Below are 21,798 nucleotides of genomic sequence, written 5' to 3'. Positions count from 1 at the left end.
GATACAAATGAGGACATACTCTATGATGCCGTTTATACAAAGTTTACGAACAGGCAAGTCTAGTCTATGATGTTGAAAGTAAGAGTGGTGGGAAGGTGGCAGTGACAGAAAGGGTAGGCAAAGAGAGTAGGACAGTTTCTGGTGAGCTGGGAATAGTCAGATTTTTATCTGCTTCTGGCTATGCAAGTATGTTTACTCTATGACGATTCATACTGGGTAGTTATGTATGCACTTTCCTCTATGAATAACACATTTTATCAAAAAATTAAATGTATTTTTAAAATATACCTCTGTAGCAATATTTATAAAAGGCAAAGTAGAATTCAAAGTTATTTTTCTTCAATATTTTGAAAGTTAACTCATTGCCTTCTTGCATCCAGCACTGCCTTGTGACATTTAAAGTCATTTTGGGGGGCTTCCCTGGTGGCGTAGTGGTTGAGAGTCTGTCTGCCGATGCAGGGGACACGGGTTCGTGCCCCGGTCCGGGAAGATCTCACATGCCGCGGAGCGGCTGGGCCCGTGAGCCATGGCCGCTGAGCCTGTGCGTCCGGAGCCTGTGCTCCGCAACGGGAGGGGCCACAGCAGTGAGAGGCCCGCGTACCGCAAAAAAAAAAAAAAAAGTCACGTTTGGGACTTCCCTGGTTGCACAGTGGTTGAGAATCCGCCTGCCAATGCAGGGGACACGGGTTCGATCCCTGGTCTGGGAAGATCCCACATGCTGCGGAGCAACTAAGTCCGTGCACCACAACTACTGAGCCTGTGCTCTAGAGCCCGCGTGCTGCAACTACTGAGCCCACGCACCACAACTACTGAAGCCCGCACGCCTAGAGCCCGTGCTCCGCAAGAGAAGCCACTGCAATGAGAAGCCCGCGCACCACAACGAAGAGTAGACCCCACTCACGGCAACTAGAGAAATCCTGCGTGCAGCAATGAAGACACAATGCAGCTAAAAATAAAAATAATTAATTAAATAAATAAAACACAGCTGTTTAAAAAAATAAAGTCACTTTGATTCTCTTTCTTGGTGTCTCTACTTGTCATTTTTGAAGCTTTAAGAATTTTCTTTCAATTTCTTTCATTTGATCTTAATTCCACTATGTCTATAAGTTGGCTTTCTTTTGTTTCCTTTTGCCACTCCATGAATATTTTAGTCCTGTCAATGTGTTTGTGTTTTTCTGAAAATCAGTCATTATTTTCGTTACCGCCCTGGAATTTACAGCCCCATGGACCCTTAGGTAAAAGCTCTGTCCCAGCACCTTGTCATAGGGGTGGTGTTAGGAAAACAGAAAAGGCTTTAGGAATTGAACACTTCATTGATTTGTTTGTCTGTCTTTGTTTGTTTAAGAGCCAAGAACTCTGGAACTTGTAAAGAATAAAAAAATAAAATGAGAAGAATCCTTATCATCAGTACAAATGAAAGAAAACTCCACACATAGAGAAAAAAACCCAGTCACATCGTGAGAGGAGAGATCATCACAGCATTGATAGCTTCAATATATAATTTGGTTCTGGATAGAAATAAATATCCATTTGTTTTGTAAAATGCCTACTGTTTAAATTCAGCTTCAAAATATTTGGATTTTCCGAGGTGGCAATTGTGGAAACTGTGTAACGTTTCTCAAAAATCATTTCGCACTTGCCAGCTGCACAGTGTAGATTGCCATTCCTCCAAGCGCCAACGCAGCGAACAATCCATGTCTTCCCACCTCTCCCTGTTTCCTTTCTGTCTGTACAATGAAAATGGAAACGGTGTATATTTTTTCAAATATTTTCTGTTTCCCCAGTTGCCACCTCTGAAAACTGCGAATCGTTTTGAAGATAGGAAAAGAGGAGTACTATTTATTTTATTTTATCCCCTACAAGTAAACTGGAAAAAACTGGCCTTCACGCCTCTGCTTGGGGGGCGGGGCGGGGGTGGGGAGGAGGGGTATTTGTGTCGGAGGAGGAGTGAGGCAGCTCTCCTCAGGCGCTGGCGGGGCGCATCCTTGCTCCACAGAACTGAAGGAGCTCAGTCTGGTCCGGTGTGAGATCCCTCCGGGCTTCCCCGCTGAAGCCAAACACCCCGCGCGGCCAGGAGCGAGGATGGAGTGGCTGGTGAGCCGGGCCAGGCGTGGGAAAGGGGGCGCAGGATGGGCGACATCGCTCCGGCGGCCCTGGGGCGGTGGCGGGCTGAGAGCTCCGGGCTGCGGCTTTCCCCAGTCTGGTTCGGAGGTGGGATTTCTGCTAGCGCTTTCCTCTCAGCTCTTAACCTTGCTGAGAAGCGGATTTTGCCTTCCAAAGGGTGGTTTACAGGCCGTTCCTGGCGTTCCGCTTCTCCGTCCCAGTGCGCTGGAAAAAGGATGCTGCCAGGCGCAGGCTCCGGAGACGCTTCTCCGAAGATCCTTGACATCCTCAGACAGGAACTGGGCTGGGAGGCGGGCGCTGGCGGCGGGGATAGAGGGTGCTGTATTGGCTCCGTTTTGGCCCTGAAACCTGGGGTGGGGTTGCAGAATTTCAGGCTCAGGCTGTCCAGGAGAGCTGGCGCCCTCTGTGATGCTCCAGCCTCTTTCTGCATCCTCTGGGTCTTTGCCTTGGGAAGCCATAAAGGATTGGATAAATCAGGGTTAAAACCCTGGGTATCCACGAGAGACAGACATTTTGTTTATTCAGGACCTGTGTATATGACAAAATGAAGGAAGGAGAGGGTTTTCATTTACATTGGTAATTGATAAAAATAATAAAAATTAAAATCTAAATACAAGTAATGCCTGGAGGTGGTTTTTTTTTTTTTTGTATATAGTTTATTGGCAGGATCACACAGCCAGTTATTTCACTGTTTTCCTTAATAAAGGAGAATGGTGGCCTTAGAGCTAGTGTTTACTGAGTGCCAGGTGCTGTTAATCTTCACCACTATCCTTCAAAGGAGGAGTTATTATCCAATTTTACAAATAAAGAAACAGGCAGAGAGGTTAAGTTTTCCAAGTCCATGTGACTGTATGTGGCAGGATCAGGATTTGGACCTAGAAATTTTCAGGGAAGAGGTATGTATAGGGGCAAAGTAGATAGGCAGCTGTCAGGTAAGACCCAGGCCTCTGAACCCTGGCCCTCTTGACAAAGGTTATAAATGGACCTCTCTATTTCCATTATTGTGTGATCTGATTAATGAATTTTTTTAAGTTACCTAATATATATTGGCTTTTACCATACCTTAGGCACTGTATTAAGTACTTTAAATGCTTAATTAATTCTCATAGTAACCCAAAGAGATAACAGCAACATTGATTTAGTCCTTTGTATCAGTCACTGTTCTAGGAGCTTTACATATACTATCTCATTTAGTCTTTTTAACAGAGAGAAGGTTGGTACTATTATTTTTTTCTGCATTTCAGAGAGGTAAAATGATTTGTCCTAGCTTACACATCTAATATTGGTGCTAGCCTGAACTCAAGTCAGCCAGAGGAAATGTGTATATAATTAATAGCAAAGCTTTCTTTCTAATTCCCTTTGCCTCAATCACTGTGCTTCTGTTTCTTAAACATTGCTGGCCCCCAGTTCGTACATCTTGTGTTTTGGTGTGTGTCTGCTTTCTCTCTTATCCTAAAAGACAGATTTTTACTCGGAAAGCCAAACTATTTGCATTCCTCATCACAGCCTTTGCTAGAGCCTGGATTTCCATGTGGCATGATGGTGTGGAATTCGAATGCCAAAGAAAACTTTTTAGTTTCAGAAGCCAAAGTTTGTTTGTTTGTTTGTTTTTAACATCTTAATTGGAGTGTAATTGCTTTACAATGTTGTGTTAGTTTCTGCTTTATAACAAAGTGAATCAGCTATACATATACATATATCCCCATATCTCTTCCCTCTTGCGTCTCCCTCCCTCCTACCCTCCCTATCCCACCCCTCTAGGTGGTCACAAAGCACCGAGCTGATCTCCCTGTGCTATGTGGCTGCTTCCCACTAGCTATCTATTTTACGTTTGGTAGTGTATATATGTCCATGCCACCCTCTCACTTTGTCCCAGCTTACCCTTTCCCCTCCCCATATCCTCAAGTCCATTCTCTAGTAGGTCTGTGTCTTTATTCCCGTCTTGCCCCTAGGTTCTTCATGACCTTTTTTTTTTTTTTTTAGATTCCATATATATGTGTTAGCATACGGTATTTGTTTTTCTCTTTCTGATTTACTTCACTCTGTATGACAGACTCTAGGTCCATCCACCTCACTACAAATAATTCAGTTTCATTTCTTTTTATGGCTGAGTAATATTCCATTGTATATCTTCTTTATCCATTCACATCTTCTTTATCCATTCATCTGTTGATGGACACTCAGAAGCCAAAGTTTTGAAATAGCAAAAGCCTAAGCATTTGAGTTTTAAAAGCCTAAATGCTGAAAGGCCAAGGACAGGCCTTCATCCGAGAAAAAGTTGATGGGAAGAATACAAGGTGATGGAGGAAGCAGCTTCTTTAACCCTAGGCTGGGAGAGCAAAGAGGGACTGACTAGTGTCGGTTTGTGTCCTGAAAAGGATGCTCTGTGCCTGGCCCCTGGGAGTAGGGAGTCCAGGAGGGTGGTGAATAGAACTTACAGGTAGGTGTTGAAATCAAAGAACAGAAAACACCTGTGCCTTGCTTTCTTGTGGGGAACTGTGGGAAGAGGCAAGCCTGCCCATCATGGCGAGGGAACTGTAAAACAGAGAGGGACAGATACATGGGAGTCTAGTCAGAGAGCCTTGCAGAATTCTCCTTTGTTCAGCACAGAAGAATCCAGGAGCACAGAATCTGGAGAATCGGGAAACATGAGAGAACATCCTGTAAGCACAAGATTTAATTGCACAAACCGATGAGCAGGATGACTTGAGGGGAACATAGTGCCAGCATGGATAGATGGTTGTAACCAAGGGTTAATGGTCCTGTCCCACGGCTTGGCATTCCCGGGACTGTGGATGCGGTTCCAGAGCTTGGGACAATTGTGAAGTGTTGGTGGGCTAAACTGACAGAGATTATGGGATATTGACTGAAATTAACTCTCTACCTCTAGTTGGAATGGCAACATGAAATAAAAATAAAGTTCAAGTTAAAGAAAAATACAGAGAAACCTATATTTCTTACATACCTCAATTATAGAAAAATATAGAATATAGGAAAAAATATAGGGAAAATTTACATTCCTTGCTTCTACCCCCTTACGGTGAACACACTAATGTGGACCAAAGCCAGCCATGGGGCTGCTGCAGAGTAAAGTTATTCTGTCTCCATTCCACTCTCTCATTTTATAGCAAAATTATACCCAGAATAATAGTCCCTTAAATACCACCATGATTTGTAAAAAGGCCAAGGATTTCTGCCAGACACATGAACATAAAGCAATGAAGAAAAAATAAAGCCATTACTGGTTTTGAAAAGGTAAAATTTACATAAACTGTGCAAAATTTGCAGGAAAATCTACCTCAGCAGTCACATATGCTGCCAAGTGGTTACAACCTGAGTTACATTTTTAATATAAACAGATGTGGATTATCTGGGGAGAGAATGTTCTTCAGCATTTGCCGTCTCTATGTTTTCTGAGTATACTTATGGCAGTTTGTTTTCCCAGCAGTCTTGACAGTGGTGGCTTTGGAAGCAAGGCCTCAAATTGCTTATTGATGGCCATAATGAAGGAACCACACTGCTGCTTTTCCCTTCCCATATCCTGAGCACCCTCTGTTATTTCTTCCATTTATAGTCTCTGGTTCTGCTTCCACAAAACCAAAGGTTTCCGGTGGTTAAAACTTTAGCTGCAGCATTTCCTGAAACAGCGATTAGATTGAAGCTTCCTTAGCTTTGTCCACATCCAAATGCCCACTTCTGTACTTTGCTTTCTGTCTTCAGGTGTTGAGGAGGCTCTTCTGTCATCTGTCTACCTTCCAACTGATTTGGTTCTTGGCTGCCATGATGTTTTGCAGGGCACAAGGTAAAGATACTCAATTCCCCTGCGTGGAATCCAGGAAACACAGTTTTTGGAGTGGAAACGTTTGGCCACTCTTGTTTGTGCTGTGTTAGTTCATCTGTCTGCATGAATTATTTAAGTGTGTAATTCGTTTGGAGGACTGGTTCTTTCTGCTTTCCACATTTTTTCCAATGTTTTCAAAGAATTTAATATTAAGAAACTTCTCCTAGATAAAACCAGACATGAAAAAATTCTTCCTAAATTAAGATATCATTTTTCACCTATCAAATTGAATAATGTTTAAAATAATAATTCCCTATGGTTGTAAAGATATGGGAATGCCTAAGGGAGTGTGAATGAATATGGTCTTTTGGGAAGGTAGTCTGGTAATAAGCCTTAAATTTGGGTGTGTCCCTCTCACAGAAAAATAGTAAAAATAATGAAATATGGAAGTTACGTAGGTTCACGTAGTCTATCATATAAAACATACACCTATGCTCTCCACTCATCTGCTGAATTTCCTACTTGTGCCAGTCCCTTCTCCTCGGTTCCATAGGAGAACACACCTCACTTTGCTGCTGGCCTTTTATCACCTTCTGCGTGATGTTGTACTACATCAGCCTTCACAGGGGTAGGAAAGGGAAGTTTCATACCATGTACAACATAGGATTTACCAACCCTAAATGGAGTTTCATATATGCAGCGAAGAGTTATAAACCTTCCACTAAATTATTAGTCAGAGAGAAAAGTTACCCAAGAAGTTAAAACTCTAGTTTTGATCCCTTTTCTACTCTCTATTCTAAAAGCAGCAATTTCTTCAGATCTCTGCTCTGCAAAATCCCAACAAACCTTTTGGAAACCCCAGTCCTAACAACCGGTATTCCCCCCAGAACTTTTCACATCTACCAAGAGTACACCTCACTAAAATTGGAATTATGCAACACTTGTGGGTTCCAATTTGTATTTGTTGCTATGCCCGTCTTTTCATGTTTGATGTTGTTGAGTGGATATTGTTTGTTTGTTTATGCTGCCTTCTTTTTTTCTAATTACTCTAACAGTTTATCTGTGTTATTAGTCTTAAAAAAATAACAGATTTGGTGTTTTAAGTCAAAATTTTGTGTACCATTTTATTAATTTGTGCCTTCAACTTTATTAATTCACTCCTTTTATCATTTCTTGGGTGGGGTGGGAATTTTGGGTATCTGTGTGTATTCATTTTCTTCAGTCTTTCTTGTTTCCCAGTAAATTAAGTTAGGATTAAATATTTCCCTCTGAGAACTGCTTTGTAAATTTCTACAGATTTTAATATATGATGTTCTTATTGTCATTCATAGTGATTTATAATTCTTGTTATGATTTCTGGTGTAATTAAGGAGTTAAAAGAAGCATGTAAATTTCTCATTTTATTGCATTATGGACAGAGTTCAAGGTCATTTTTTTGTACACTATTTCAAGTTCAATTTGAGGGTATGTTCCATATGTTGTTTGAAAAGATTGTATGTTTTCTTTTGGGTAAAAGTTTACAAATACATGCTCATATGCACATACTACACATACATATATAATAAGTTATATATAAAAATTTGTTTTTCAAATGTTCTATATCCTTATATTTGATTTTATTGCTTTACTTACTTTTTTTAACATCTTTATTGGAGTATAATTGCTTTACAATGGTGTGTTAGTTTCTGCTTTATAACAAAGTGAATCAGTTATACATATACATATGTTCCCATATCTCTTCCCTCTTGTGTCTCCCTCCCACCCTCCCTATCCCACCCCTCCAGGCGGTCACAAAGCACCGAGCTGATCTCCCTGTGCTATGCGGCTTACTTATTTTTTTAATATGTGGAAGTGAAAATTCCAAGAGAACAATGAAAAACTCTCTCATTATGATTATGGATTTATGGATTTTTCTTTGTAGTTCTATTAGGTTTTTATATATTTCAGAGTTATGTTGTTAGGTGCATGAAGATTCATGATTAGTATGTCTTACTTTAGATTCCTCCTTTTATCATTTTGAAAAATATATTTTTGTTCCTTACAGTGTTTTTGTCTTCTATTCTCCCCTTTCTCTCCTTTTAAAATGCTTACTGGACTCATGCTGAAACATTCTAGTCTTTGAATTTTTCTTTAATCCTTTCTATATCTTTATCCCTTTGTGCTACATTCTGGAAAAATTCTATGACCTGGTCTTCCTACTTACTAATTTACTCTTCAGTGATATTCATTCTGCTAAGTCTGTTAAGAGTTTACATTTCTCATTTTCTGCATCTATAGTTTCTACTATTTACAGTGCTGGTTCCTTTTCACACTTAAGATATCACATTTATTCACATCAAAATTTATTTATTTATGATAATAAATAAATAAATTTATTTATGATAACAAATAAATTTATTTATGATATTTTTATTCATTTGGTGAGTTCTTGGGTTTGTAGAGTTTATTATTCCTCTATCATTGTGTTAACTTTCTCAAATGTTTGGCTATTTGTTTTATTGAGATCTCCCATTGAGTCATCTATCATATCAATATGACTAGCCAGCATTGGAGGGGGAAGAAATTATTGCCATACCTTATATTCTGCACTGCATACAGTAAAAATAGGGGAATGTGTAGATTGTCATTTGGTGGTCAAATCTCTCTGGTACTATCAGCCTCCTGGAGCACTGTCCTGTATATCTCTCTATCTTGTGTTCCTATACTCACCACTGCTTCCTGAAGGCAGACATCACTACTGCTGCTCCTTCCTTTGCAGGTATGTGTGTGGAATGTCCAGAGCTGCTATACCTTCTTCACTTAAACTAATCACTCTGCCTATTGTCCGTTGGCCCTTTCTTATTCCTGTTACTGCTCCAGGCATAAACTCACTTGGTGATGCTTCTATCCTATTTGGCACTTTCCATCTTCAACCTCACTTCACCTAATTTCCAGCCTACAGGGATTCTTCATGTAATTTCTGGTCACTGGGATTTTGCTTTCTTATTTTTCTCCTCTGCTACTCTTAAAGACTGAACAAATATTTGAACTTATATTTCTCTAGCAACATCAGGAAGGTAGGTAAACGTTTTCTTTTTTTTGCATTTTTCTGTACCTTTTCTAAATTTGACTTTGAACGTGCATTGTTTTTAATCAAAAAATGTATATTTGTGTATGTATTAAAATTTAAATGTTTTTTATGATTCCATGATGAAAGTGGAGACCCAAGATGTAAAAGAGTTGCTGAACGCACCTGCTTCTTTAAGATGCTCTCTGCAAGATCCCCAGGAAGTTTTGATTGTGACATGGCAAAAAATCAAGGCTGTAAGCCCAGAAAACATGATCACCTTTAGCCAGAACCATGGGGTTGTAGTCCAGCCTGCCTATAAGGACAAGATAAACATCACCCAGCTGGGACTCATGAACTCAACCATTACCTTCTGGAATACCACCTTGGAAGATGAAGGGTGTTACAAGTGCCTTTTCAATACCTTTGGTTCTGGGAAGATCTCAGGAATAGCCTGCCTCACTCTCTTTGGTGAGAGTCTCTGAGAATACATTGTCTCTGGCTTGAAATGTTATTTTGCAGAATGTTTGGAATGTAGTGGTAGTGCCTAGTTTTTCAGGATCTTAACCCCAGAATGGCTCATGAGAGGACACTTGGCCTTTCATGTCTACTGTAACTGTGGTTACTGTTATTTGGAGAGTTCAAAGGACTATGTTGAATCTCTGCCTGGAGTTATCTTTGCCCTGACAAATACTGTTGTCAACAAGAGTAAATTAAGGACCATAGTGAGGATAAGTTCTCTATAAGCACTGATGTGGTTCAGACCTGGCTTTGCAATTAGCAGTCATGTGACCCTAGAAGAATCCTGTCCACTCTGTACCAGAGTTTATTTATCTGCACCAGAAGTGTGAAGTAGATCATTTCTAGGGTCTCTAACAGCTTTAGTATTTTTGGATCTAAGGACAAAGCCAGCTTGGGCTAAGCTGGAGCCAGTTATAGGGGTCCCTCTCATTTTGTTTCAGTTTAGCTGTATCAGGATTGATAAGGAGACATGCATCAGAGGCTCTTCATTCCTGATGCCTACTAGGGATTTAACTGAATAATAAGCATTCTTTTAAAATCCAAGAGGCTTAGTTTGATAAGATTCCTTTCTTCTTAACTGATGCTTAGCTGAGATCAAGAATTTAGAATTAGGAATAAGGGGTAACTTTGGAGGATGGCACGCTTGGTGGTAGTTTTAGAAGGGAAACGACAAACTTAGACGGGGTTATTAGGAATGTTAAAATGAGAGTTTGTGCACACCAAGAATATTGGACAAGGGATAAGAAGAGGCTCAATAAATAAGAATGCAAGGGAGGTAAGACAACACCAAATACAAGTTTCTTTCACTTATTTTGCCTGTAATGAGTCCTCTCTGCAGGATCTTGCATCAGGCTTTCTTCTTGATTTCTATTTCTTTCATTCCTCTTTCTCCCTCTGTCTCCCTGTCTTTCTCTCTCTCTCCCCTCCTCCAATCCTTCCTTCCTCTTTCCTTTCCTTTTTTCCTCCCTTGCTCTTTTTTCTTCCCTCCCTCCCTCTCCTTTCCTTCCTTCCTTCTTTCCACCATTTTTCTTCCTTTTCCTTCTTGTGTCATATTTTTCTCATTTCTGTCTGTTTCCTTTTCTTTTTCTTTTTTGTTCATCTTTCTTTCTCCTACTCCCCCTTCTTTACTCATAATCTTTGTATTATTTTTTTGCCCAAAAAGCAGACTCTCCTGCATCTTCTAACAAGTAATTCTGTAGTTCTTTTCCACACTGATCCTTTCCAGCCACAACTTATAGCTTTCATCTAAGTCATTCTTTGATACACCAGAGAACCCTGCTGCCAATCTGGCCACGTCAACCATACTCATCTTCCTTTACCTTATGTCTCTTCCTCCAGGGCTTATTGATGTTAGTAATCTGGGCACTCTGGACAGAGCCACCGTCCTATAGGCTCATTTTCTCCAGCCTACTGCCACCCACCCACTTCTTGAACTTCTGAGCACAGACAAGCTTTCATTTAGCATTGCCCTTTAATTATCTTGTGGGCTCCAAAGCCAACCACAAGAAAGGCAAGTTTACATTTGCTCAGCAGAGATAAACTGTATATTCCAAAGAAAATGAACTCATTAATCAAGGGACTTTTGAAAGGGAACAGGGTACAGCTGACCTAAAAATAATGTCCTTTTTTCATAAGCTAGTTATTTTCTGTTAACTCCATAAGGTGATCTCCACGGTCCTTACAACTGTCATTCTGTGATTTTCTGACTACTGACTATGAATTTCTAAGTGACGTTTTGTATAGCTATTTCAAGCAGGGACTTGCCAGGTCTGCTCCATGCATCTTGCTCCCTGGCCCAGTTCCAAACAGAAAAAGGCTTTCTCTAAGCAGCAGCCCCCCCCATGGGCTCTCTGTTCTGAAACTGCCCTCGTGCTTCTGAGAAGTGCAGACTACTTGTGTGGAGGTGCCAATGGGTGGTCATTGTCAAACTATTTGAGAGGGGTACCCAGAAGAAGGCAGAGATCTTACATTGCCCATGGAAGAGAAAAGGATAATTAGGCTCTGCACTGTTTGGGGGAGAAGGTACCTTCTGTCCATCCAGCTAATTCTCCTAGAGGCAAACTACAGGGAGGATCGTACTTGTCACAGGGTTGTACTAGGCCAGCCTCCATCCTGCAATTCAAAGAATTAGACACAGAAAGAACCCAGAAGGCCGCAGTTTGGATTGGATGTGCTACCTTATCTTTCTAGCCTCCACTGTCTTTCTGTAAAGATCTTTTTCTCATCTCTCTGAGGAGAGTGTAGCACTCACACCATGCTTGACTGATGGCAGATCATTTTTTTTGTCCCAGTACAGCCCACAGTATTCCTTCACTATAAACTATCTGAAGACCACCTAAATATCACTTGCTCTGCCAATGCTCGCCCAGCCCCTATGATCTCCTGGAAGGTCTCTGGGTCAGAGATTGAGAACAGTACTGAGATTCTCTCACACCCCAATGGGACAACGTCTGTCACCAGCATCCTCCAGATCAAAGACCCCAAGAGTCAGGTGGGGAAGGAGGTGATCTGCCAGGTACTGCACCTGGGGACTGTGACCGACTACAGGGAAACTGTGAACAAAGGTAAGAGAGAGAGGGCAAGATTTACCGTGGTCACATTTGTGGACACACACCTGCAAGGTGATGAATGCTCTGCAGAGCCTCTTGGCCTTTAGCAAAGGAGATGATAAGGGAGAGAATGGGATAAGTAGGGAAAGAAAAACAGAGTTGAGGAAGCCAATAAAGCCGATTTTACCTTGGCAGATGTGATATGTTGCCCACATACTGAACGCTTTTGCTGAGATCCATCCATTGATTTATTCTTCCGTGCTACTAACTGAGCATTTGTTATGCCAGAAACACAACAGTGAGGACTCAGTCCCTTCACACAGGGAGCTTCTAGTCTAGGAGGGAATGCAAAAGGAGCTGGGCAATTGTAAAACTTCATGATAAATGCTTCAATAAGAAAGCTCTAGTAGGAGTTCGTGTTTTTCAGCATGAGCCACCTGTTCTTCTTTGGCCCTGCAATAAACCTTTCTCTACTTAAAAAAAAAAAAAAAGACAGCTATGGTACACCATGGGAGGATTGAGAGAGGGGAAAAGGAGCATCAGCTCAATCTGGAGGGATTAGGATGTTTTCCTGGAAGAAGCCACATCCAGGATGAACCTTTGCATAATCTACGCTGTGGGAAAGGGGCTTTTAGGAAGGGGGCCAATCTGAGATGTTTTCCTCACCCTCTTTTAAAATAAACTGCCTCCTGTTCAGGACCTCTTTTGCTCTCCTGCGTTTCTATCTAAACTGCTGTCTCTGGGCCTCATCAATACAAGAGGTAAAGATTATGGGAGAGAGAATAAAGAAAGCGGTGGTTTTAGAGACAGGACACTTTAGTGATGACAGCCACAGTTTTCTTTCTCTATGCAGTTTTGAAGCACTAACTCTGGATGAGGCACTCAGCAGTAAGCCTCCTATAAAAAGATATTGCTGCTTTTTTTCTGGGCGCATTGTAAACAATAAAAGCTGGAAAAGTTTAGACCTCATTGGTATGGTGGCCTCTAGTGAACATATCCTGTAGTCATTTCTGGGGTCCTTGAAAAAGCAGACTAATCAAAAAGTAAACGTTTAGGTAAATTTGCTCAAGAGGTTTGCAGTATTAGCTTTGGACATTTGTGAAGAGATCCTCAGATTCAGCCACGGTGAAGGGTAAATTTCCCTGAAAAACAAAAATCTGAAAAGGAACATGTCTTTCCAAGAGTGCCCAAATTGACATATCATTTATAATGTTTATGTATCCTTTGTATGTTTGTTCATTCTGCGAACATTTACTAAAAATCTTTCATGCTTAAAGCATTATGTCGAGCACTAGAACTAGTGAAATTAGACAAATCTGAAGGTGCTCAGTTAAAGTATGATGTGACAGATTCCATGATAAAGGTATGGAGAAGATGCTGGAGACTCGCAAATCAGGGAGTGTTTCTTCTGCCTTTGTATTACACAGTGACACTGAGGGGCTGACATTCAGGCTAAGTTGCATCTATTGACTATTGGAAAGAGATTTAATAACAAAGGCATAGATTAGAAGCAACACAATAAAAACATTGAGATGAGTTATTCCTGGGGGTTGGAATCACGAGATGCATTATTCTTTTCCTTTATATTTCTCTGTATTTTTCAACAATTCCTCAATAAACATATTACTTTAATGGACAGTATGGCAAAGAATATGTGCTTTGAAGGCAAACAGACCTCTGAGCAAGCCTTGTTCTACCACTTACTACACTGATTTTGGGCTTACTTAACTTCTCTGAGCCTCAGTTGTTTGTTTTTTTAATCTGTTAGATAATTATAATAAGACCTAACTCTTGGGCTATTTAGAGGATTAAATGAGGTAACACATTCAAAGCTCCTACAACTTAGTAACAACATAAAACATGTTAGTGATTATTATTATTTAAATGTTATTAAAATAATGTGAGGTCATGAATATAGACTTCAGTATATATATATATATTTAAGAAGAATTTTCATCGAAAGCTCAGCTCTAGTAAAAACTCATCACAACTGTCTCTTTATCGCTTTTTGCCTCTACAGCTTCCACTTATGACTTGTTTTTCCTTTTCTCCCTTCAATATCCACAGGCTTTTGGTTTTCAGTTCCACTACTGTTAAGTATTGTTTCCTTGGTAATTCTTCTGGTCTTAATTTCAATCCTACTATACTGGAAACATCGTCGGAACCAAGACCGAGGTGAGTCCCCATGGGAAGTACAAAGAAGGAAAAAAATGATTGTTTAATGACAATTTGGGGGTAAAATGAAGATATAAGTAAAGGGGTGACAACCATGTGTTTGGTTTGGTGTTTCCAGAATACATAAATGTTGATGGTATTTTAAAACACTTCAGTGTCATTTTCTTGCAATTGGACATTAGTTTCTGCATTTCATTTGCCAAGATGGTTTAAAGGCCAATTTTTTTATAAATTCAGAGTAAGGATTGATGAGAGGACATGTGGAAAATGTTTATTCAATCACTATGGAATCATCTAATGGTAAAAGCAGGGAAGTCTTGGCACCCAGGCTGTGTTCATTCTACCCAGGACAATCTCTTCTCTTTTTACAGCATTCCACAGGTCAGCTACCCCACTTAAGAGACTGTGAACTTGTCTGATATGATCACTAATTGAGTAGTGCTTTCTATGTTATACCCTCACTATGGCTCAGACACTCTAGGCAAACGTACAGGTGATCCATACTTATAATAACTGCATCATGTCATTCTGCCCTTATACACTGTTAATTTCTCTCCAGCCCCTACAACAACTATCACAGTGCCTTATGTATACCAGGTGGTCAATAAATGTTCATTAAAAGATGAATGAGTGAATGAATGGAAGGGTAGATTTTCAAAGGGATTTGTTCAATTCCATTTTTTTTTTAATTGCAAATTCAGTACCTCATAGATGCTGAGTCTTAAACACTGTGAGACAATATAAAACAAGAGATGGTATCAAACAAGAGGTGTCAGCCAGCTGGGAAGAATTAAATTTCTTTAGTTTCTGAAGACAGTGCATAATTTATGAAAGCTAATGCAAAGCTGCGGTTTATGTTGTATGTAATGGGAATTTCCCAAGGTGAAGGGGTGGTATGGGAGTTTTCTCCAGCTCACATGACTGACAGAGAGGAAAGAAAAAAATGTTGGCTTTGAGTGTTATTTTACATTTCTATTAAAAATCTCACTCAGGGCTTCCCTGGTGGCGCAGTGGTTGAGAGTCCACCTGCCGATGCAGGGGACACGGGTTCGTGCCCCGGTCCGGGAAGATCCCACATGCCGTGGAGCAGCTGGGCCCGTGAGCCATGGCCGCTGAGCATGTGCGTCCGGAGCCTGTGCTCCACAACGGGAGAGGTCACAGCAGTGAGAGGCCCGCGTACCACAAAAAAAAAAAAAAAAAAAAAAAAACTCACTCAAATGCTACCTTTTTTCCTTTTTATTTTATGTCTCATAGACGAATATCTTTCACCTTCTAAGTTTTTTGAACATTTAATTTTGCATAAGCCTTATATAAACACCTGATTAATTCTTGTGACTTTATAAGAAAAGCAACAAATCACCAGTGTCAATGACCCTTTTGCAAAAGTAGATAAAGGGATTTGTTCTTTATGGGACAGGAGGTTGCAAATCAGATAATCTTATTGCACATAAACCTAAACCCATAGAACTCCTTAGCACTCTGCAAAATGTCAAAGGCAGAAGGCCGTTTGATTCCACTTTTTCCAAACATTTCACTTTTCCAGTTAGGAACTGAAGTTGACTTCCTTCCCTAAGGTCACACAGTTAGTTAACAGCAGGCCTAGGTTTAGAATCCTGGTCTCCTGACCTCTGCTGGAATGTTCTTTCAGTTATAGTTTCCTGACTTGAAAGGTGCTGTTGTTAGTTGCATTTATTTCTGTCTGTGCTTGCTGATATTACTGTGTTCTTCTGTAAAGTACAAGCAGAAAAGTATGAAGTGTTTAAATTCATTTTAAAAATCCCCTTGGACAAGAATCTTATAATACAACCTATTCAAGCCCAAGGTAAATTTCAGTAGAAAGGGGCATTTGCAAAATAATTGTCCTTTGTTCATTAAGTCTTGTATTTTCTGGGAAATATGTTTGTTCAATGCCTTATTCAGTTGCTGAAGTGAAGCGAGTCAGCTTAAGATTATTTGGTTCCATATACTTAAATAGCTAGTAAAATCAAATGTCAATTATGCTGGAGACAAACCCTCAAGGCTGAGGGAATACTGGTTTGTTAAGACCAAAACTTAAGTAGTACAAAAAGCTGGGAGAAAGGGAAGAAAATCATCAAAGATAGAGACATTTTTTATTTCTTCAAGTAACAAATTTTGATTGTCAATTTGTGATGAAAGTGAATAGTGCTACCACATTTGCTTTCCATCTTTCTTTTTTTTTAATTTTTATTTTATATTGGAGTATAGTTGACTTACAATGTTGTGTTAGTTTCAGGTGTGAAGCAAAGTGATTCAGTTATACATATACATATATCTATTTTTTTCCAAATTCTTTTCCCATTTAGGTTATTACAGAATATCTTTCTTTACCCTTACTTTGTGTTTTTTTGCTTTCTCTCTCTCTTTTACTTTCTATTATCTTCTGAAACATAAAACTTTTGGATGGGTGGGGAAACATGATCAGTCAAAAATGACACCAAGATTCTGGACCTGGTGACCTGAAAAAATGGTGATATGAACAGAAATAGAAGTGGAGAGGGGGAACTGAGTGTGAGAGTGTGTGTGTGTGTGTGTGCGTGTGTGTGTGTGTGTGTTCAGAGTTTGTGGGGAGAGAAAGAGTAGAGATGAATTAGTTCCTGAGCTTATTGAATATGAGTAGACAAAGAGTTATCTCCTTGGAGCTGCCCAATAGTAAGACAAATCTGGTAAGTAAGAAAAGTCTGTTAAGTAAAGTTCAACTCTTTGTTAGATAAATGACCAAAAAAAGTTTATTTTAGATTAAAATCACTAATTTCTTGCTCACAAAAACATAAGCAAATTTATAGTTTGTGGACAGAGGGGTAATCTCTAATGACAGATGTTATTTTCATAGAGAAGTCAGGCTCCCTGTAGTTTTCCTGTGATTCTGTATAATGCCAGAGAGTGTGATGTTGGGTTTTTCAACTGTAAAGCTGTACTAGTGATGAGCTAGAGGTGACTTCTCTTTGCACCATTCCTAATGGAATCATCACAATTACTTCCCATGAGACTACAGCAATACAATAATAGGTTAATAGGTTTTCAAAGAACATTCTTTTTTTCTTTGATGAATCAGTACTTTATTACTAAATAGAAAATGGGAAGAAATTAAAATTTCCTAGGGAAATTTTCCATCATTTCATGATAGTTCTTTCTGTTAAAGCCAGTTGTTGCCCCTTCCACACATACTACAGTGAAGTAAAATTTGAGGTTGAGGATAATCTTTTATTTCTCATTAGCCAACCCACCAATGATCACAAGCTTCTCAGAAACAACAACTTCACTTTGGGGCAGATCATCATAGATAATCACCTAATTTTTAGAAATCTTTATTTTGAGTAGCAGTCTTCTTGTGTTTGATTGGGTCAAGGCTGATTTGGAAACCAATAGAAGATTTAGACAATCATATGAAATGCATATTCCAAACCTCACTTTTCTTCAAGTATCTAACTATTTCAGGTAAAAGTGGGTTTTTTTAAGCCCACATTATCTATATAATTGCCTTGATTTTTTTCAGTTCGCTTCACAATAATCTAACCTTATAAATAGGTTCTTTGCAATGCTAATAATGATAATGTTGGTAAACACTATATCTTGGGTGGAATCATGTCACTTTCTCCTATTAATTTTTTTTAACATCTTTATTGGAGTATTATTGCTTTACAATGGTGTGTTATTTTCCACTGTATAACAAAGTGAATCAGCCATACATATACATATGTCCCCATATCTCTTCCCTCTTGCGTCTCCCTCCCACCCTCGCTATCCCACCCCTCTAGGTGGTCACAAAGCACCAAGCTGATCTCCCTGTGCTATGCGGCTGCTTCCCACTAGCTATCTATTTTACATTTGGTAGTGTATATATGTCCATGCCACTCTCTCACTTCGTCCCAGCTTACCCTTCCCCCTCCCCGTGTCCTCGAGTCCATTCTCTATGTCTGCGTCTTTATTCCTGTCCTGCCTCTATGTTCTTCAGAACCTTTTTTTTTAGATTCCATATATATGTGTTAGTATACGGTATTTGTTTTTCTCTTTCTGATTTACTTCACATACAGATTGCCAACAAACACATGAAAGGATGCTCAACATCACTAATCGTTAGAGAAATGCAAATCAAAACTACAATGAGGTATCACCTCACACCAGTCAGAATGGCCATCATCAAAAAATCTACAAACAATAAATGCTGGAGAGGGTGTGGAGAAAAGGGAACCCTCTTGCACTGTTGGTGGGAATGTAAATTGATACAGCCACTATGGAGAACAGTATGGAGGTTCCTTAAAAAACTAAAAATAGAACTACCATACGACCCAGCAATCCCACTACTGAGCATATACTCTGAAAAAACCATAATTCAAAAAGAGTCATGTACCACAATGTTCATTGCAGCTCTTTTTACAATAGCCAGGACATGGAAGCAACCTAAGTGTCCATCGACAGATGAATGGATAAAGAAGATGTGGCACATATATACAATGGAATATTATTCAGCCATAAAAAGAAATGAAATTTAGTTATTTGTAGTGCAGTGGATGGACTTTCTCCTATTTTAAGCTTAGTACTACATCAAATAACAGAGGTGCTCAGTAAATAATTTGTGTTGCGGAAATTGGTGATTAGTTGGAAAGATAATACAAAAGATATATGTTTCCAAAAAAAATGAGAATCCTTGCTTTGCCAAATAATTGTACTTACACTTTCCAGATGAAGGCTGGGTGAGTGGTAACCTTCACCTCTATCCCAGTGTCCTTCTAGTTCCAAGCAGAAGAAAGGGTGCTTTATATGAGAAAAGTGTGAAGCAATCTTTATTGAACCGACTAGGTTAGAATTGCTTGGAGGAATCTTGCATTCCAAGGCTACTTGTCTACAAAATTTCACCCTTGAATGGGTGCAAATGCCACCCATCATATCAAAATGTCATAACAAAATCCAATCACAAAGTAGGTGGCTAACAGACCCATAAGCCTGGGCATTCTTGCCTGAGCTGTTCTGTCTTTCACGGCTGAACAGATCACTGATACTGGAAATGTTGGCACAGTTAAAACATGCAGAACTTTGCAGTTTCTGGTAAAGAATTACTTCAGATTACATGGAGAGTGAGATGTGGAACCAAGATGATATCCGAGGTCTTTTACTTCACTGTTTACATGCCTTGTAGAGAGGCCCACATGCTCCAAGTTTAAGTGCTAGAAAGCTAATAACCTTGAAAGGACCTCTATCTGTCTACTTTGTGACCATTCCCAACCCGATCTCCAGTAAGTGAGTATCCACAGGAAACAAAGCCCAAGGTTTTATAAATAAAATACATGTAGATCATTTGGAATTCTTGAACGTGTTCTTTTTCTTGTAGTCTTAAGTGTATTACTGAGCAAGTACAGTCTTACTTAGGAATAGCAAACTATTATTTCCTAGAATTACTCAGGTCCTTTTAAAGAGAGTCACAGTTGCCTCACATCATGTTGGGTCAGGAATGTCTACTTCCTTCTCTTGGCTGATGAAATATACACAGAAGAATTCTGTGTTTATTGATCCTTCTGTTATTTATCTTCTTAAAATCTATTAGAATAGAAATTATAAATGTTCAAAGTTAATATCTTGATCTTTCTTTTACCCAGAGCCATAGAGGAGTCACACAGAACCCTGAAAGTTATTCCCTGGTCTACTTGAATCTGACTCAGGAGGCAAGCAGGAGAAAGAGGGTCATTCTTCAAGGAACCTAAAAGAGCAAAAGAAATTGGAGTCAAAGGCGTAAGAATTTCAAGACTTTCTACTGCCATCTAGGCTACCCAATGCTTCTGTGAGTTCCAAGAGGAAGTCATTTTACCTCTCAGGTCTGTTGTAGGACTTGATTTTGTAAAACAATGCCATGTTGTGCTGTTGAAAGGGTACTGGACTTAGAATCAGGAGCCACTGCTCAGAGACTGACTTTGACTCCAACTGGTGGCAACTCTATGTTAATCACTATCTCAATGAGCTTCCACGTTTGCATACAGAAAATTAAGGATTTGGACCAAATAATTTGCCATTCTGCTCCAAAAATGGCTGTAATTCCAGGAAAAAAAAAAGGAATAAACAAAGAGAAAAGAAATGAAAAAGAGAGAGAAGAATACAGGAAGGTAGGGACCAAAGAACTTTTCTGAGACTACCTTTTGCCTTTCTGTGGCTATTCCACCTCTTCTTCCCTTCTTCTTTGGCCCGTTAAGTCTATTTCCTCATCACTTGGTATCTAGTCCACCACCTGCTTACTGTTTTGCTAATAACTGGTCTTTCTAGAACCCTCAGTTTCACTGCTATTCTTCATGTACTTCTGTGATATTAACCACAGTGGAAGCGGAACTGAATTTATTGTGAAGTAATGTTGGCAACCTTAACTTTACTTATCTGTTTTTATAGCAGACTAAATATTATTAGTCTCAGCAGCTCACATTTTTAAAAAGGCATGCATTTCTCATCCATTTGTTTCATAATATAACCCAGCCCTATTTTAGTCATTCTAAATTCAGCCTAGTATAATGAAGACATATTTAGAAAATACGGCATTTAGAAAGTTTCCTGAATAGCAGTCAGCTAGTTCAAATGCTGTGTCTCTCCCAGCTTCTTTTCTCATGAGTTAACTTCTCACAATAGCAGAGGAAGCATGTATGGGTGTACAAATCCCTTTGTTGTAAACATATGGTTCTAACTAGTGGAACAATTTTGAACTCTTAAATAATCATACGACCAAGTTGGTGACTTTTTCAGTATCTTTTGCCTTCTTGTCTCTATCCAGTGACCTAGGAACTAAAAACTAAAACTTAAGTTGTTTTCACTGTTGAATTGAATATTTATATATTTAGTAAGGTTTTCGTATGTTATTTAATTCTGTATTATTTCGTATATTTGTATTAATATACTGAATAATTAAAAGTGTCAACTCTAAATATTTGGTTCATGATATTCTCATAGGGAATGTGGAAAATGTGGGCATTAATGATAATCTGTATATTTTTGCTCTGTGTGTGAAATCCTCCCATCTCTTACCCCCTAAAAGATGCTGTTGGCATTTATGATTTGTCACAACGTCACAGATCAGATGTTCTTGATCTGACCAGTGAAAGCTGCTTCATGTTGGTGCCTGTGTCCTTTTGATATGACCCGGTCAATTTTGGAGTACTTCCTTATATGTGCTGTTTTGATTTTGCTTTTTTGTTTGTTTGTTTGGGGATTTTTTAAAATTTAATTTAATTTATTTATTTTTATACAGCAGGCTCTTATTAGTTATCTATTTTATACATATTAGTATATAGATGTCAATCTGATTTTGCTTTTAGATACCAACCTTTGCAAATGGATTAGCTCACACAGTTTTGAATGTAGTAGGAATTATCATCCTGCTTCTGGTTTTGCTGTTTTTTCTGGTATCTCAGCTGCCAGATCAGACAGGGTAAATTAAAGCAGGAGTTCTCAAACATTTAAAGGTCTCAGGACCCCTTTACACATGTAAAAACATTATTGAGGACCCCAAAGAGCTTTCTTGTAAAGCGAATTATGTCTGTTGATATTTACCATATTTGAGATTAAAACTGATAAACTTTAAAAACAAAAATCTACAAACATGCATTTCA

The 21,798-nt window shown here is 39.2% G+C and overlaps 1 protein-coding gene across 3 annotated transcripts; it reads left to right on the top strand.

The window, feature by feature from the left end:
- Positions 1-1,962: 1,962 nt before the first annotated feature.
- CD200 (CD200 molecule) lies at positions 1,963-21,114 on the top strand. 3 transcript variants are annotated; one of them, XM_060149342.1, is made up of 6 exons: positions 1,963-2,094; positions 5,845-5,926; positions 9,102-9,422; positions 11,765-12,037; positions 14,090-14,197; positions 19,810-21,114. In XM_060149342.1, exons 1-6 carry the CDS (start codon positions 2,083-2,085, stop codon positions 19,815-19,817), a joined length of 804 nt encoding a protein of 267 aa, XP_060005325.1. In that variant the 5' UTR covers positions 1,963-2,082; the 3' UTR covers positions 19,818-21,114. The 3 variants fall into 3 exon arrangements, with proteins under 3 accessions (XP_060005325.1, XP_060005326.1, XP_060005327.1); XM_060149343.1 differs by lacking the exon at positions 14,090-14,197; XM_060149344.1 differs by lacking the exon at positions 5,845-5,926 and having other exon boundaries at positions 1,972-2,094.
- The last annotated feature ends 684 nt before the right edge of the window (positions 21,115-21,798 follow it).

This window comes from Lagenorhynchus albirostris, chromosome 5 (assembly GCF_949774975.1).
Source record: "Lagenorhynchus albirostris chromosome 5, mLagAlb1.1, whole genome shotgun sequence".
In the NCBI taxonomy this organism is placed as follows: Eukaryota; Metazoa; Chordata; class Mammalia; order Artiodactyla; family Delphinidae; genus Lagenorhynchus; species Lagenorhynchus albirostris.
Note: the sequence above shows the minus strand (reverse complement) of the source record. Positions and strands in the feature narration are given on the sequence as shown.